The sequence below is a fragment of the Pituophis catenifer genome, unplaced genomic scaffold (assembly GCF_029215685.1).
Source record: "Pituophis catenifer annectens isolate HBS135680 unplaced genomic scaffold, rPitCat1.0.hap2 SCAF_3, whole genome shotgun sequence".
NCBI lineage: Eukaryota > Metazoa > Chordata > Lepidosauria > Squamata > Colubridae > Pituophis > Pituophis catenifer.
The window spans coordinates 180,168,336-180,185,797 of NW_027256883.1; the positions used below are offsets into that span (position 1 = coordinate 180,168,336).

Sequence of the window (17,462 nt, forward strand, 5' to 3'; positions counted from 1 at the left end):
GAAGGCTAGGTTATGAGGAAATGGAGAGGATTACTTTCTCAAGCACTTTGATTCTGAAAGAAAAATAGAATGGGATTTCTTTGCAGGCACTGTCTTCTCAAAGCAAAACAAGGGATATCCCTACAGTTGAAATCTCATTCAGATTTATGTACAATTACTTTCAAAACAACCATGTTTTCATACAAAAGAGATGATTTGAGCTTACTTCCACAAACATGGGTTCTGGATAGCATCCAAGTAAATGAAGCATTTACTTTCTCTCTCAACAATGAGCTACAATGTGTTGGCTGAATTTGAATCTTTAATATTTGTAGTGAGAGAAGATGGCTTAATTTTATCTGTCAATGTGAATCCGTATATGGAAAGGAAAATGACTCAGAGCCAATACCCAAACAAACTATGGGTGGCATTCATCTCTGCTTCCACTTCAACTGCCATTCTAGGAGAAAATACTGAAAATACCAGCGTAGCTTTGGAAAGACAAAAATAAAGATAAAACCACATACTATATGTATTGAAATTACTTGCAGTAAGAGAAAAAAGAGGGGTTTAATTTTTCTTTACAAAGAATTGGATTATCCTGATTTTCTCTTGTACTGCACTAGAAAGCAGCAATATTGTCCCTTTAAGTAAAAACAGTGCACCCTTATCTAGATTGGGAATCTCTTGACAAGCCTCTTTTCTGATTTCTTCAGTAGAAGAATCAGGTGTCAAATACAATTAGTCCTTGACTTACAAGAATTATTTAGTGACCATTCAAAACAGTGATGGGTTGCTCCCGGTTCTGTCCAGTTCTTGAGAACTGGTAGTAAAAGCGGCGGGAGGCTCCGCCCACCCGCCCTGACATCATATTTGGCAATTTGCGCATGCCGTTGCGAACCGGTAGTAAAGGTAAGTAGAACCCACCCCTGGTTCAAAGTTACAACGGCACTGAAAAAAGTGATTTAGGACCATTTTTCACACTTATGACTATTGCAGCATCGCAGTGGTCATGTGATCAAAATTCAGCCCCTTGGCAACTGACTCATATTTATGACGGTTGCAGTGTCCCAGGGTCATGTGATCAGCTTTTGTGACCTCCTGACAGGCAAAGTCAGTGGGGAAGCCAGATTCACTTAACAATCATTTCATCAACTTAACAATTTCATTTAAAACTATGGCAAGACAGGTTGTAAAATGGGGCAAAATTTACTAAGCAAACAGAAATTTTGGGCTCAATCATGGTCGTAAGTCGAGGGCTGCCTGTACCAAGTCTGGCTGAAGCTAATCTATCGACTGCAAATGGCACTGGAACTCCATGCCCCTTTTTGTGAGATCGGTGCACTCTTTGAATAACAAATGGGTTTTATTTTGAATTTTCTCTTGTATGTTATGTCAGAAATGGGGAAGAAAACGTATCAATAAACATAATTTTTATAATCCTTCTTTGTAACATCTGGAGACAAAAACATGCAACACCTAGGGTCACAATTAGCTTCAAATGGTATATCTGGCCTATCTGGCCTGATCTGTGAACTCATGGGGACCTACTTTGGGGTATCTCTAGACAACTACAGTTCTCTCTGCCATCACTCAAATGATTCAAGCCACTATGCTAAGGAGCACCATTGCCAAAGTTACAGTGGCTGCAGCTACTAATGGCCTATATTACATACTCTTCCACTTTCATCCCTAGTAGACATTTGGAGGCAAAGTGGAGGCAATTTTAATACAAACCAGCCTCAGATCTATTTCATTTTATAAAAATGAATCAGATACTCCTCTTTCCTTTTGTACTCTGACATAAAGTAAGAATTACTGCCTTCTTGAGCTTCCCTCAACAGTGACAATTTTCTTCCTAAAGCCAGATTTAATAAGGGGGGAAAAAACCTCTCTTTAGAGTGTTCCTGGCCCTTATTAAGTCCCATTAGACCAGTGCTTATTAGGATAAATTAGGTTTGATGTGAAAGAGATGAAAAGTTGTTGAGTAAATGGTTTTCCTCTTAGCAGACTGCTTTGTGAATTAAGGCATATCTCAAGCCAAGCTGATTTCCTCAGATTTCATGGGGGCTGCCAAATAGCTTTTTATTCAGAATTGTCTTATGCCAAATATCTGTCTGTTATTTCTATCTCTTCCTCTTGAGGATGGTCATTCATTGGGAAAAAAATCAGATCTGAATTAAAGACTTTTCTTCTTTTAGTATTTATGAGTTCCACAAGTCTCACACACACATACAGCGTCTCTATCTCCAACATGGAACTTTCATATATCATATATCACTGTAAAGCAGCTTTCAAATATTATATGTCCAATCCCATTTACCAGGGTTGTGGCTTTTTTACTTTCCTGAAGTTAGGACCCTGGCATGTAATTTCATAGAATACTATCCAAAAACCAGAAAATACACCAGAAAGCATTCCACACTAAATGCTGGAATGGAAGCTTTACAGATTGAGTGCAGGCAGGCTGAACATGTTGTCCTTATAGCATGTTTCCATGATATTTGTATGTCTATAATTTGGAGGAAAAAAACATCTTCTGAAAAACGTATTATGATGCCATTATTACGCTCAGTGTCAGAACTCTCAAACACTAAAACTTTTTATGACCCTGTTATCCCTGTTATCCTGTTAATTTGCGGTAGACTTGGGGCTGAGCTGAGTGTTCAGACAATCAAGACTGAAAATAAAGGAGGAGCCGTCTTTCTGGGTTCTGGATTAATAAGATTTATTAAGACAAAGGTCAAGATGATCCCACAAGAATTCCAATGGGTACATGCAGTATGCTTTTAAGTATTTAAAAATAGGCAATTCAAAACTGTTCCCTTTTTTTGCTTACTTTCTTCCACCCCTTTTTGAGAAGAGCTTGTCTTTTCAAAGAATGTCGGTTAGCCTGGTCTGCACCTGGGCATTGTTTACACACCTGCTACTGGCCTTCTTATCGGGGTAAGGATCTACACTAACATCTAGAAGACCAGCAATAAAGCAATAAAATCTGCTACAGATTTGAGGCATGACAATTGCACACAACTTGTCCACAATCCAAGGTTACAGTTTACATATTTTAGCTTGGACGTACAATGTATAACAAATTAGATTGTCTAGATTCAAAATAGAGCAACTGTTCTGGGTTTGTGATAAGGAATATAATGTAAAAGAAGCACTTTGTACATAGCAAAGTACATTTAAATGCAATAACTTTTAAAAGTACAGTATTATAGTATGTGTTGAAGAATTTTGGTTTTTTAGAATGCCATGTTAATGTTTGACATCACAAAGAATCCTGTAACATGTTAAATATATTATAATTTTTGTGCCTTCCAGAAATTTTATGCCTTAATACATTTGCTAGTGACTCACAAAATCAACTGTAATCATCTAACTGCCATTGTGTCAATATAAAATTAATGAAGACAGGTTCTATTTTGTTTCAATAATGGCTTGTGACACTAGAAATACTACAAATCAATGAGGAAAGGGCCAGTGAGGTGCCACAAATGTTTTTCACTGCAAGAAACCAAGAGGTCACATATCTGAAAAATTACCGGTTGTTAGCTATATACAGATTCCCTTAATATTTCTTTGGCTCTATGTCAGAACAGTTCACCAGCTTCAGGACTGTTTTAAGACAATCATTTCTTACTCCATTGTTGTAAACACATCTCCATATGGGCTGGTTTCAGTTGTTTTGTGAGAGTACTGATGGTCATGGACATTTCTTCATCAAATATGAAGAAAAACAGAAAATGCTGGCAGTTGTGTCTTAATGAAAACAAAATTCTAAAAATCCTGTAGGGCACCTAGTATTAATATACTTCAGGCAGTTCTGTCACTAATAATATACCAATCTCAATAACAGAAGGAGTAAGTAAGGAGTAAGGAGAAGGTGAGAAATGTGAGAAAGATTGAGAAAGGTGAGAAAGATTGGAAATCGCTCAAAGTCAATAAAATGGGATGGAGGGCTTTTAATGTTAATGTTTTAATGTTAAAAATTGATTGGCGACCAGAGACATGCCTGCTCGGTTCTAAACCGGAAAATATAAAAAGGGACTTATGGTATTTGGCACTACATATCATTACAGCGGCGAGATTGACATACGCTCAACTCTGGAAAAATCAAAATATAACAGAGGAGGCTATTATAAAAAAATTTTTAGAATGTGCGGAAGCAGATATGCTAACTAAAAAATTAAAGGATAGAGAGCAAACACAAGTAGGATTAGCTTGGGAAAAATTTTATAAATGGTTAGAAAAGAGGAAACTATAACCCATATTAGATGAGGAATGGTATCTATTGAGAAACTTATACTATATAAGATAAGTGAGGTCGGATAGACCTAATTGATGTATTAAGGTATATAAGCTGTTCTGTCTTCTCCGGATTATAATATAGGGTTATAGTACCGAATATTTGTTTATTAAGGTACTACATAGAAATATGCTTGTTTATTGTTGTATTGTTCTTTGTGTGTCATTTTACATTGTGTTGTCTCTTCTTTTTAACCGAAAATGTAAATAAAGATTATTTTTTAAAAAAAAAAAATTGGTCTCATTCACAAGTTTCTGGGCCTTTTTTCTGCTGACAAACTGCAACTCTGTGTTGCTCTCTGGGAGAGCAACACAGAGTTGCAGTTTGTCAGCAGAAAAAAGGCCCAGAAACTTGTGAATGTTTGTACTGAATGGAAGGAACTGAAAAAGCATATCAAAAATTACCATCCAATGGTAATTTTTAAGTTACATGTTCAATAAGATCCTTTATTTACTGCAGGATCAACTTGTGATTCCCTGGTAGAGCATCTGTCTATCAGCAGTTTTCTAGGTGTGGTAACAACACACTATGAATACCCTGTGAGAGTCGTGTGTCAGGCTAATTAACAACTTTGTGGTTACAAGTTCTTACTTAAAGCAGATGTGTACATTGCCTGTTTTTCTGCCAGCTTAACATCAAGCAAAAGATTTTCAAAGCAAACAGGTGCTATAAGTTATAATTACGGTATTTTCAGTAAGAATGAGAAAAATAAGAGAGCTGATTGGATTAAAAGATCAGACAAACTCCTGGGGGTTATCTTTCAAATGAAAATAAAAGAAAGTAACTTGAATTTTCTGAAGCATCTCCTAGAATGGCAATTTTCTTGAAACAACACTATTATTTTACACAGCAAAAAAAATTAGCATTTAAAATACGTAATCTGAAAATACACTGAGGATACACCGATGTAAGCCCCTTTATTATACATGTCTGTAATGTAAGCTCTGTTTTAAAACAATAACACACACACTACTATTTATTCATATTTCTTAATGGCACACAGCACACCTATTTTCAGATCCTTTTTTTTTCCATAGAATTTTTAGTAGAGAAGGGCAAATGCTAGCTGGACTTCGATGTTAGGCTAGAAAAAAGTCAATGGGAGCAGAGCACAATGCCCAAATCTTTTCCCAGGGAATTTTGTGGCAAAATTATTTTACATCCCTTCTTGTAGTGGAAGATTCCTTAGTAGCAAAAATTATAAGGTCAAGGAAGGAAACTGGTATCAAAGGACAACTGTGTCAAGGGGAAATCCAAGTGGGGATCCAGTCTTAATTTGAAGACTTTTATTACTTTATAGTCTGAGAATTATCTGACCACCTAAATTAAGAGCTGAATAAGGTACTTTTGCCTAGATTGCTTCACCCTATAGTCATGGTTAAGAATTTTTTTCAGTAGTTAGAAAGAAATTCGTTTTATCCAAATGGGAGCAAAGTAACCTGTTCTGACCTAGCCTTCGCAAGTAAGTGAGTAAAACAAACCCTTTTCAAAACAGGGCAGGAACAGTCTTTTATTCACATGGATAAACAAAAACCAAACTTAATTAGTCCCAACAAACCTGGTTTTGGCCAAGGAATGTGAATTGCTTGCTGCATACTAGAAAATGAACAGTTGTCTGTGACAACCAGCCACTCCCAAACCCCTACTACTTATTTCCCAGCCAGGGAGGGGCTGGCTAGCGTCTACGTCTGCTTTTCCCTGAGAGCTGGCTTATTGCTTTCCTTTGCTCTTGTCTCTTTTCCTCTCTACGCATACGTGCATCTGCATCTGCAATGGGTCCCATCTGTTCTCTCCCCTCACTCAGCTCAGGCCCCGAAGACAGCTGCCTCTCCAACTGGGGAGGACGGAAGGCCCTGCCTCTGCCTCTGCCTCTGATGCTGCTTCCTTATCACAGCCTTCCAAAGGCTCAGAAGCTGGCCCAGGCTCTCCCTCAGTCTCCTCCTTGTCTGACTCTGTTGCTAGCTCTGCTGGCAGCCGACGGGCCACAACACTGCCATCCTGAAGATTAATTGTGGCAAAAGGTTTCTCACAGGGCTATCTATCTATTTCTTAAACTAGCAACAGAAACTAAATACATAATCATCATACCAACTTGCATACTATGATTTGATACACACTATATTTGCAATGTGTATGCATGCTTTCTGAAATAAAGCTCCATATTTTACTGACAAACATTTTAAATAGACTGACATATAACTTGTTCTTCTTGACTAAACTTTTGGATTACACATCTGCAAAAAATATACTACAATGTTTAGCTATTGTAAAGAAGATCTATCTGGATGATGTATTTGAAATATTGTCTTACTGTTGAAAACAATGGTTTACAGACACTTTCAGCCACAGTTTTCTACACAGCAAGCACATATTTTTGCCATCTGTTAGTCTAAGGCTTTTTCCCATCTCTTTGCATGCAGGTAGTCTTACAAAGGTTATAAATCCTGTATTTTCTTTCATTGCAATATTTCTAAATACTATTCTGGCACAATCTATGGAAACTTTATTAACCTCACATTATCATAATTTGTGGCTAAAGCAGCATCTTTAACATTTAAATATATTTTTATAATTTATAATAAGATTCAGCATGGTGTAGAGATAAAAATATTGGACTACAACAGGAAAGATCCAGCTTCTAGTCTACCCTCCGCAAGAGAAGCTTACTAGGTGACCAAAGTTGTCATTTTCTTTCAGAACAACTTAACACACAGTGTTCCTGTTGCTCAGTGCTGTGTATCTTATTTTAAACTCCTGAATGCAAAACAGGCTATAAATAAAAATAAATAATTATGTAGCTTTTATTTTGCTTTGTGGGGCAGAGATGGCCCATTACAAGTGTAACTTTTAATATGATGTATTCATTGCTGTGATTATTTGCTTTGCATAGCTGGTCATAGGGAAAGATTGAAGGCAAATGAGGTCCAGGCAGAAGAAGAACATCATGGCTTCAAAACCTAAGGGATTGGTTTGGACAAAACTCAGCAGCACTTTTTCATGCGGCTGTTGACAAAAATAGGATTGCAACATGATCGCCAACATCCAATGGCACAAGAAGAAGAAGAATAGCTGATCTTACTATTTTTTTCTAATGCTTTTTTTAATACTTAGGTCATGCTATTCCATACCTTTGGTATCTTATACAGAGTGCTTTATAGTGTTGTTAAAATAAAACTAACTATGCATAATCCCTTTTAAACTAAAGTTCTAATACACCATAAGCTTTCACAAAAATGTGTCTATTCTGATGGAACATGAGATACACTATAGGTGTCAAATTCGATTGCGTCACATGATGTTTTTTGCCTTTGCGGAGCCAGGGTGGGCGTGGCCTGCACATGATGCATCCAGCCCGCAGGCTGCCAGTTTGACAGGCCTGCGTACACCATCATTGTCACAAACTGATTAACAGAACACTTCACCATTTTATTACCAGTGTATACACTGATGGAACAACCAAAGCAGAGTGAAGTCCTAAGTGGGATATGGATGGTATGATGGAGATAAGCCTTACCCTGTTTTCCGTCAATCCACAGACAGGCCCACTTTGATGTTGCATCTTTACCCCAGCTCCATATCTGATGTCAGAACTTTCTAATCACTGATGTCAGCATTGAATCACAGCACAACCACTGCAACTCTGTATAGCACTTACCTTCATGCATGTATAAAGAAACAGATTTCTCAGATTAATTCAAACCAGGGACTGACAAAATGTAAAATATACATTGTTCATTCTGCCTAGATCTTTTCCACCTCTTGAGATGAATTGGGGAGGAGGAAAAGCCTCATTTTGTGCCTGCTATGCTGAATGATTATAGAACTTTTTCTAGTGTTTGCAATGGAGATTTAGATTCCAGGAGCTCTTTTTCTTTTGTCTGAACATGGTTCTGTGTTTTTCCTTTTTCACCCCTTTTGTGTAAATCAAGCTCCACTGTTTCCCAACCAGTTTAGTGAGCTGCTGTTTCTTCAAATGTTCTGCACTTATATATGTTGGCCAAATTGGTTGGAATTTCTGAAAATAGTCCAAATATTAATTATTAGTCCAAATGCATCTTGAAGACACCAGTTTTGGAGAAAGCTAGTTTGCTTAATCATTTTGTTGTTTTAACCATTCAGTCATGTCTAACTCTTAGTGGTTTTATAGGCAAGTGCTCTCCATGCTACCCTGTCAAGGAAAGTTTCTTTCAGATATTGGATATTCATTTTTGTACAGTTTTGATGTTATCAAGCCAGCATGTTCTTTGCTTGCCCTTCTTCTTGTTCCACTAACCATTCCTAGCATCATTGACTTCTCCAATGAATTTGCACCCATGACATGGCCAAAGTAAATCAGACATAGTTTTATGATTTTGGCTTCTAGTGATGCGTCTAGTTTTATATGATCTGAATCGTATAAACCAGACATGTCACTAAGTGCTTCATCATAGTTTGTTGAATAACCCACAAATTATTTCGTTAACACATGCTGCACATGATTTCCAGATTAACAAGTCTGGGTCATGCTACATACTAAGCCAAAACTGAACAAACCATATTACTATGTTGGATAATGTATGAATAAGTCTTCCATTCTCACGCACATGGAAACATTGCTGAATATATGTTTTCTGTGAAATATTCCTTTTGATTTAAAACTATAGTGCTGTAGTAGTCCCATGTTTTTCTAAGATGTTTTGTATTATTGAACTGGAAAGCAGAAAATATTAAAGAGCTGCAGAATATAACAAAATAAGAAAATAAAATTGCTTCTCTCCTTTTTCTCATTGCTCTCATGCTTTCTAACAAGACTTAATTAAGTAGCAAGCAAGTGTAATTGGAAGATATCATGAAAAAGATGATGAGGGAATTGCTCAGAAGAAGATCAGTTGATCAATGTATCCTTATATTGCAAAACATTAATTTAAAAGTATGAAAGACTAATTAATGGTTCAGGTAAATATTCTTCACCTCTGTTTCTGCAGCATATGTAAAAAAGTATTGACACTTTTCTCTGCATTATCCACCTCCTCCTTCATGTCTCTAGGAGAAATACTTTGGAAACAGATGGAAATAGTGTAATGGCCTCTTAAGTTATTTTTAAATCCATGAATAGGATAATTATCATTATTATTATTTTTGAAGATTAAAATACAAGAAGTGACTCCTTGGAAGTTGCAGGACAAGGGCTTTGATGTTGACAAAGGAGGAACTTTCCCCACCAGACAGGGCTGCTATAAGTATGTATATTCTGATGAGTGATGGAAGGAAGGAAAAGAATCACTTTGGAATTAACATAGCCTGAGAGCATGTTCCTGCTTTCATAGACCACCTTTGATCTGCTTGAAATGTGACAGCTCATTGTAAGGGCAATATTGCTTCATATAAATCATGTTTGATAGAATGTGTTTTTGGCCTTTAAAAGAAACCTTCCATTGAGCATAAAAAAAAGAAGCAGAAGAAAAGATTGGGGTAATTTAAGATGAAGCTATAATTTATTGCATGGGCCGGATTTTGTGCAAAGTTATGTTAAAGTTTGTTAATGTAATTTATGAAGTATAAGCCTTTCCTGGAGCATAAGAAAAGCATGTTTTCTTGTTCAGAATTGCCAGTTGCCAAAAACAAATATATCAGCCATAAGCCCAAAGGTCATGTGATAAGTAAGGAACTGGCCTTGACTGAAAGGTTTTCGCAAAAACTGACCCATGATTCCAAATGTTTAGGGTGGGGCCATTATTTATTTTGGTTTCTAAGAGAAAGCATTACTACATCCTCTCCATTTTTTTCTCTTGGTTAAACTTTGACCTAATGGAGATATGCAGTATATATACAATCTGAATATGTATAGCAGAAAGCAGCCTTTTATCTTGATCAGGTCCTAACTGATCCATGTTTGAGTAAATAAATCAAATTCTATAACTATTAACCAGCTAAATTGGCTGGGTTTGTACAACACAGAGACACAAATTACCTTGCATGTTTGACAACCCTAACCTGATATTTTAGGTGTTGAATATTTACCACTGTCCAGAGTCACTGGCAGTTGGGCAGCATATAAATTTAATAAATAAATAAAACCTGACTTCCACAGGTGATATAGTATTTTTCTGATATTATGTTGTGTATTACATAATTTGTTGCTCCAAAAATTGCAGTAACAATGAGCTCTTAACTCCAAAATGAATTTATGTAATTATTATTTATGTAAGTAAAGATCCATAATACACAGTGGTGGATTGCTACCAGTTTACCCCGGATCGGGCGAACCAGTAGCAGCAGCGGTGGGAGGCTCCGCCCACCCACCCTGATGTCACTGCGCATGCACAGAAGCACATGCGCAGAAGCATTGTGCGTGTGCACGAGTACACAAGTGCCCATGAGCGAACCGGTAGCAATGGGATTTGAATCCCACTACTGATAATACAGCATGTATCACCTCTATCCCATTAAATTATGCCCGTGTGATCTAATGACATTTTGGAATAATAGGTGTCTCTTAAAAGAGAAAAAAAAACTACTCTCGTAATCAATCATAAATTAAATCTTCTAAAAATTACATTACCTGTTAAAATAGAGCAGAATTAATATTATGGAAAATTGTTTCTTCAAAACATCATATTCCCCAACTGTTAACATAAACTGCTATAGCCTCTGCTGTAGTAGAAAAAAGGATCCAAATTAAGAATGATTTTATTTATAAAATATATTTGTGTTTGGGACACATTTGAGACAGTACCACTTGAAGGTGAGGACAAATCAGATATGTAGGCTATCATACTAAATACCCGCCTTTTTATTTATTGTTAAATCTTTGTCGTAGTATATTTGCAACAGAATCAGCACATTTTCTCCCTTAGGGCAAATAACTTCACAACACAGGGGACCCGGGAGAGAAAAATACAGTAACTGGTTTCCTTGAGTTAGTTGCAGACAGAAAATATGAGTATCTGGGCTTTAGAGGTAAAATCAACATTTTCCCCATTGCAAAATATATTTAATAGGTCTTTGCATCATTTCATAAATATGAAACACATAACACTGATACATAATATTATAATGTTGGGAATAATGACTAATTTATTCAGTTTTTTGAACTATATTGACAATTCAGATAATCAGGGATTTGGCTCATATTTTTTCTGTCTTCTTTAGCAGAATAATTTTTTTGACAAGCAGGACAGAGAAGCCACTACTTCCTCAAATATCCCAGATGGAGGACAAATGACAACTATTGACAGCTATCCTTTTCTCTTATAATTTGTTAGAACAATGCTTTGTCTAGAATATTTCATGAATATAAAATAGCGGCTATCATAAAAATTGGCAGTTAGAATGGCCAGAACAAAAACAACGTAGATCCCTTTAACGTGGGACCTTCCAATTTCACTGAATGCATAAATTGATTCAAAGTAATCAGATGGTAAGGCAAAAGAATTCTCCAACAATTTATTTTACTGTACTCTACATTGTGGTCTTCTCTGTTGTAATCATCCTATGGCAACCATTGTCAGTCTTCTTGCTGCACTGATACATCTACTGTATTTAACATCTGGGACCTATCAGTCTGCTGCAAAGGCACATCTACTATATGGAACATCTGGTACCAATCACCCATCTTCACTGTTCTTTGGTTTCTTATTAAGGGAAATTTAACAAGTCATGTACTTAAGTGATGGGGTTCAGGGTCATATATCTCCCTAATCGAGGTCAATAAGAAGCACATTTGAGACTTTATCATGCTGTTCGTATTTATCAGCATATACCCTCATATTGTTATGTACTTGAGGACCTACAGGTCTTCCTTCCATAACTTGGTGCCCTTTGAACATTGAACCGTAGCTCCTAAAATTCACCCACCAGTAGGCCCTACTAAATAACAAAATTAAATTGATGGCAACCTGGAAGCTCTGAAGATAGAGAACAAATTAAATGTGGTTGAGTTCTGCTGGTTTTGTATGAAGAAGGTATTGTTTAAATTTTGTAGTGTGGTAATTTGTTTTTTCCTTATTTACTTATCTTGCTTTTCAAGCTAAAAAGCACGTATACCATGAAAGAGACCAGGAATAAACTACTTATTAGAAGCAAAAAATTATAACATTTCAATTTATACTCAGTAGTACTGATGTCTAAACATGTAAACCCTTAGCCATAACATTAAACCATAGATTAACACAAAGGTTTTAGCAGGTTATGCCCCCTTTCTCTTTCCTTCACTACTTGGGCTAGAAACTTTAAACTGCAATGAATGTCAGTAATAGTTCAACAGGTCAGATTCATATGTTTCGTTTAAGTTGGCTTGTGTCAACAAGCCATAGTAAGTGCATTGCCTAGCCACAGTGAGCTCAAGACTTGCCATGACTTCTGTACATAAATCCCAGAGTCTTATCTCAGTTCCTTTATGTGGCCTTAAACCTCCCACCACAGGGTTAATGCTTTTCATACAAACCAACCCATTAACTGTGGCATGATCTGAGGAACTCGGTAGCAGCAAAAATGTAAACTTCTATGTGGAAATGGAGCAAGCTGGCACTGGCCTATTCTGTCTCCTAATCTGTCCAATTATCCTAGGTAGAAACCAGAATAGAAAGTACTTAAGAAGCCATAATCACACCGTGCAGAAAGAGGAGAGCGTATGGTTGCTTTTTTGTTTTGTTTAATGATATAATTAGTAGCTTCTTGGTGCCAAGGAAGTAAAGTTTTTATATTCCGTAAGAGAAGCTGCATTCGCAAGACATCATAATTTGGGAGTTTAGACTCTCCTACATATTTTTAGGACAGTGGGCAAGCAGCAAGGACATCAAGCTGTTTTTGGTTCTGGAAACAAGGTTGCAGGTTATTTAAGTCTGACGGTATTATTGTTTACACTCTTTATTTCCTTTGTGGTAAAGGCTTCGGGGAAACTTTTCAGGATCAGTTTCCTGAAAAAACAGAAGACTGAAAAACTGTGCTGAGTCCTGCAATAACTATTTCATTACAAATATTAAGTCTAAATAGGTAGTAAGATAATAGAAACATTCAGGTGTAAAGATTGTTTTTAAAAAGTATTATTTTAAAATTATTTTAAAATTTCAGGCTTAATTTTCCATCCAATCACTAAAACACTGGATTATTTTTTCTAGTTGGCAAACTTCATATAACAGTAATCCTTGGTTTGCTTAATGAATTCTTACAATTGGCTAAGGTTACACATATTAAATCAAAATCAAACAAACCACATTATTACTTACTACAGGCTTCTCTAATTTTCTTACTTCACAGATTTGTGGACCAACTTCCAGAATTCTCATAAATACCATACAAACTGAAATTTTGGGAAATAAAGATTCCATATGGCTGATTTATTGTGACTGTAAACCTGGTCTCAGATGAAGCAAAGTAGTTTTAGTCTTTTTTCCTCCTCTTCAAGTTGATCATCCAAACATTTTAATTTTCTGCTTTGGTTTGTTCAGTTGTTATTAGTTGCCAAAGTCATACCACAATAAAAATATTTTGAAGACTAAAAGGCAGCAGATGTATTACTATTAGCTCCTAAATGTGCTGTGTATATCAAATCAAAATTTGAGTTGATGGTGTGTAATATAGATCTTGTGTCATCAAGTCAGGGTTGACTCTTAGCAACCACATAGATAGATTTTCTCTCTGACAATCTGTCCCTAACCTGGGCTTTCAGGTCTTCCAATGAGGTACTGATTACTACTGTAACTGAATCCATCCACCTTACTGCTGGTCGTCGTCTCCTTCTTTTCACCATTCCCACTACTAGCTCCTTCTCAAGAGAACTAGATCCTCACATAATGTATTCAAAATTGGTTTGGACTCCTTCCTAAATGGCTAGAAATCTTCTCAATTTAAAAATTCCAGATTTGATGCCAAAGTAGTCTAACTGTGCCATTGCTATATTTATTTATTTATTTATTTATTTATTAAATTTCTATACCGCCCTTCTCCAAATAGGACTCAGGGCGGTGCACAGCCAAGATAAAAACAGAGCATACAAAATTTAAGAACAATATTAAAATAATTAAATGTTTTGGCCGAAATTAAGATAACCCAATTTAAAATCAATTTAAAATTTAACTCAGGCCAGCCCAGCTTGTTGAAATAAATAGGTTTTCAGGGCCCGACGAAAAATCCGGAGGTCTGTTATTATACGTAACTCTGGGGGAAGGTTGTTCCAGAGGGTGGGCGCCGCCACAGAGAAGGCTCTCCCCCTGGGGGTCGCCAGCCGACATTGTCTGGCGGACGGCACCCTGAGGAGGCCCACTCTGTGCGAGCGTACTGGCCGGTGGGAGGCTATTGGTGGCAGAAGGCGGTCTCGTAAGTACCCTGGCCCTAAGCCTATATAAAGTTGCCCTGAATTAAATCTTAGACACTTTGGCAAGCCAGTTGGATATTTGAATGTGGGTTCTACACAGGAGAAAATAGATTCTCCTTAGGTACTAAAAGTGAATTACAATCCTTTCAGTGCAAACATGTCATCTTAGTCTGGACTGGCTTTGGACTATTGCAGAATTGTTCTACTTAATTTGTCAATTGGAATTAAGTCAACCATGTAATGTGATTTTTATGGGTTATTGCACCAAACCGGGTTTCTTTGGTTAGAAAAAGCAAAATTTCTTCTAAGTTTGTTTTGTTAATAAATAAATATAGTATAAAATTTCACTGCCACCATCCCTAAATGAAAATTTAGAATTCTTATACTGATGTATTGTCTCCTTTATGAGTTCTTTTTCTGGGATCTTAGGCAGGAGATGGGGTTTGTTATTCTATGACTCTCATTTTATTTATTCGGAGGACTAGTTGTTTACAAACAATTATAACTTTAGCAACAACATTATTTGAACAGTTAATACAGTATATAAATTGTTCATGTTTCCTCCTTTCTTATTTTTAACATAATTGCTTTTTCACAAGAACTACCAATGTGTCTCACTATATATATTGATCATCTTCATTTCCCCTCTCCTCTCCATCAATTGCCTCTTTATTTTATTACCATCTTCAACCTCTTTTTAATCTTTTTGTCCTATTATTATTACAAGAAAATGCCCAGACCAGCTTTATTTATTGTAGTAGAATGTACATAAGAGATAATATAATCGTGGTTATCACCATTAGAAGATTTTAAAAGTAATCAAAAGAAATTATATGCCATCCTATTTCTGAGGCCTAACCCCACAGTCCTATTTCCTATCAAAGCAAATGATGGAGGAAAAATTAGAACTATCCAATGTTTAGTACATGGCCTCTTGAATTTCTGAGCAAAATATTCCTTCTGAGGTGATTTTTTTTCAAGTTTTTAACTAACAGAACATAAAAACATATCTGTCTTTGTATCTGATTTGCTATCCACTTTACTCTTGTAGACGCCTAGATGCCAATCTGATCTCTGTTGTACCTGAAAAGAGCTTTGAAGGGTTGCCTGCCTTACGTCATCTCTGGTTGGATGATAATGCCCTGACAGAGATCCCTATCAAAGCACTCAATAATCTTCCAGCTCTACAAGCAATGACATTGGCGCTCAACCGAATCTGGCACATTCCTGACTATGCCTTCCAGAACCTGACTAGCCTTGTGGTATTGTAAGTATTTCCTTTTTCTTCCATTTATTATTTGTAGTTTTTTGTTTGTTTATTTATCAGTTGGTATGCCACATCAGCTACTAAAATAACTCTAGTCTAGACAGTTTACTTAACAATGACCTAAGAAGGCCACAGAAGCTAGTAAATTCTCCTCGCCATCATGTTTTCCCACCTTTTCTGCCAGCAGAAATGATGAATTTGCAACGTAGGCATCTTAGAACGGAATTTCAGAAAAGCTATTACTTTGTTTCTATGGATCTCCAAAATCACTATTTCCAACAAAGTCTATAGAGCTCCATAGTGAATCACTAGAATGAAGACACAATATGTTCCTTTTGTTTTCATCACTGTAATGGCGCTAACTACTGTATATGGAGAAAAAAAAGAAAGAACAGCTCTCAGAACATGCATCTAGAAATGCGAAGAACCTGCTGTCCACCTCAGGTTTCTGTAAATCCCCTCAACCTCAAGCCATAGAAAAGAGAAGAAAATCAATAAACTCAATCGACTTGACATTTTGAATGAGGATCATCCTCCATCAAAAAGAAAACAGCAAGTGGCAGAATACTATAAATTCTGTATGTAGAACACTATAAAATACTATATTAAATACTATAAAACTTAAAATACTATATTAAATACTATAAAACTTAAAATACTATATTAAAATACTATAAAACTTGAAATTTCAAATTCAGTTGAAAGGAAGAGGCAACACCATCAAGCTAACATTCCCTTTATGGTGCCTAGGGTTCTATAACTTACTGCAGGGACTTGTCCAAGCAGGATCTAAGAATTGGACATGATTAGCAGAAAGGGAAAAGAAGGGTGCTGAGGCCCAGAAGGTGAGAGAAAAAGTGAAGAAAGAATTCCTGAAGGCTTTGCAGAGTGCTGGCATTTCCAGCTGAAAACCAATTTCAGGGCAGGTTTTCTTATATGGTAGAAATAAATGGATACAGCGGTTACAAAAGGATGATATCATGGGAATGACAGGCATGAGAGTTGATCGGAGAAAAATGCATATGCTTTGGGTAGAAATGCTTTCTGTGATCCCAGTAGAAATCTGTCAACCTAGCAAAGTAATATCTATCTTCTCCTACCCATGCATGTATGTACAGATAGAATGAGCTAAGGAAAAAAGTTTGTGATGAGTTTCTTATCACTGTAAATGTAAGTACTATCCTCACCAGAAAGTTACTGAAATAGCCATTTCTGAAAAGAGACCAAAGAACAGCTGCAGAGATGTTGTAGGAAATATGTCGTTTACAGCTTGATTAATCCTTCTGGATGTCCCTCATCTGCATTTCATTGCTGAGGATATGATCTTTCCAGGTGCAGTAACATGTTTTCCTGCTCTGCACACCTTGGTCCAAAGGGAGCTACATGCCTGTTCATCCTCCGATACTGGAAAGAGACAACTTCAAAATATACACTTTCCAATCTGGAACAAAACTGTACTAATAAATTATATTCCCATTAAGGGATTGTATACCAGTTCCATCTGCTGCTTCCGTAGGACTGTAACAGCAACACAGGATATTTTCTAAACCAGGTAACTCTCATATAGGCCAGCTTGTAAGAGGAGGCAGCGGAATCAACTTTCATTATTCCAT

The 17,462-nt window shown here is 36.5% G+C and overlaps 1 protein-coding gene across 1 annotated transcript in view; it reads left to right on the top strand.

The window, feature by feature from the left end:
* LGR6 (leucine rich repeat containing G protein-coupled receptor 6) overlaps nt 1-17,462 on the top strand; it is a 134,232-nt gene that overhangs the window by 71,716 nt on the left and 45,054 nt on the right. Inside the window, exon 5 of the mRNA XM_070939894.1 lies at nt 15,634-15,849. Within this exon, the coding sequence (XP_070795995.1) occupies nt 15,634-15,849 (216 nt within the window). The remainder of the gene's footprint in view (nt 1-15,633; nt 15,850-17,462) is intronic.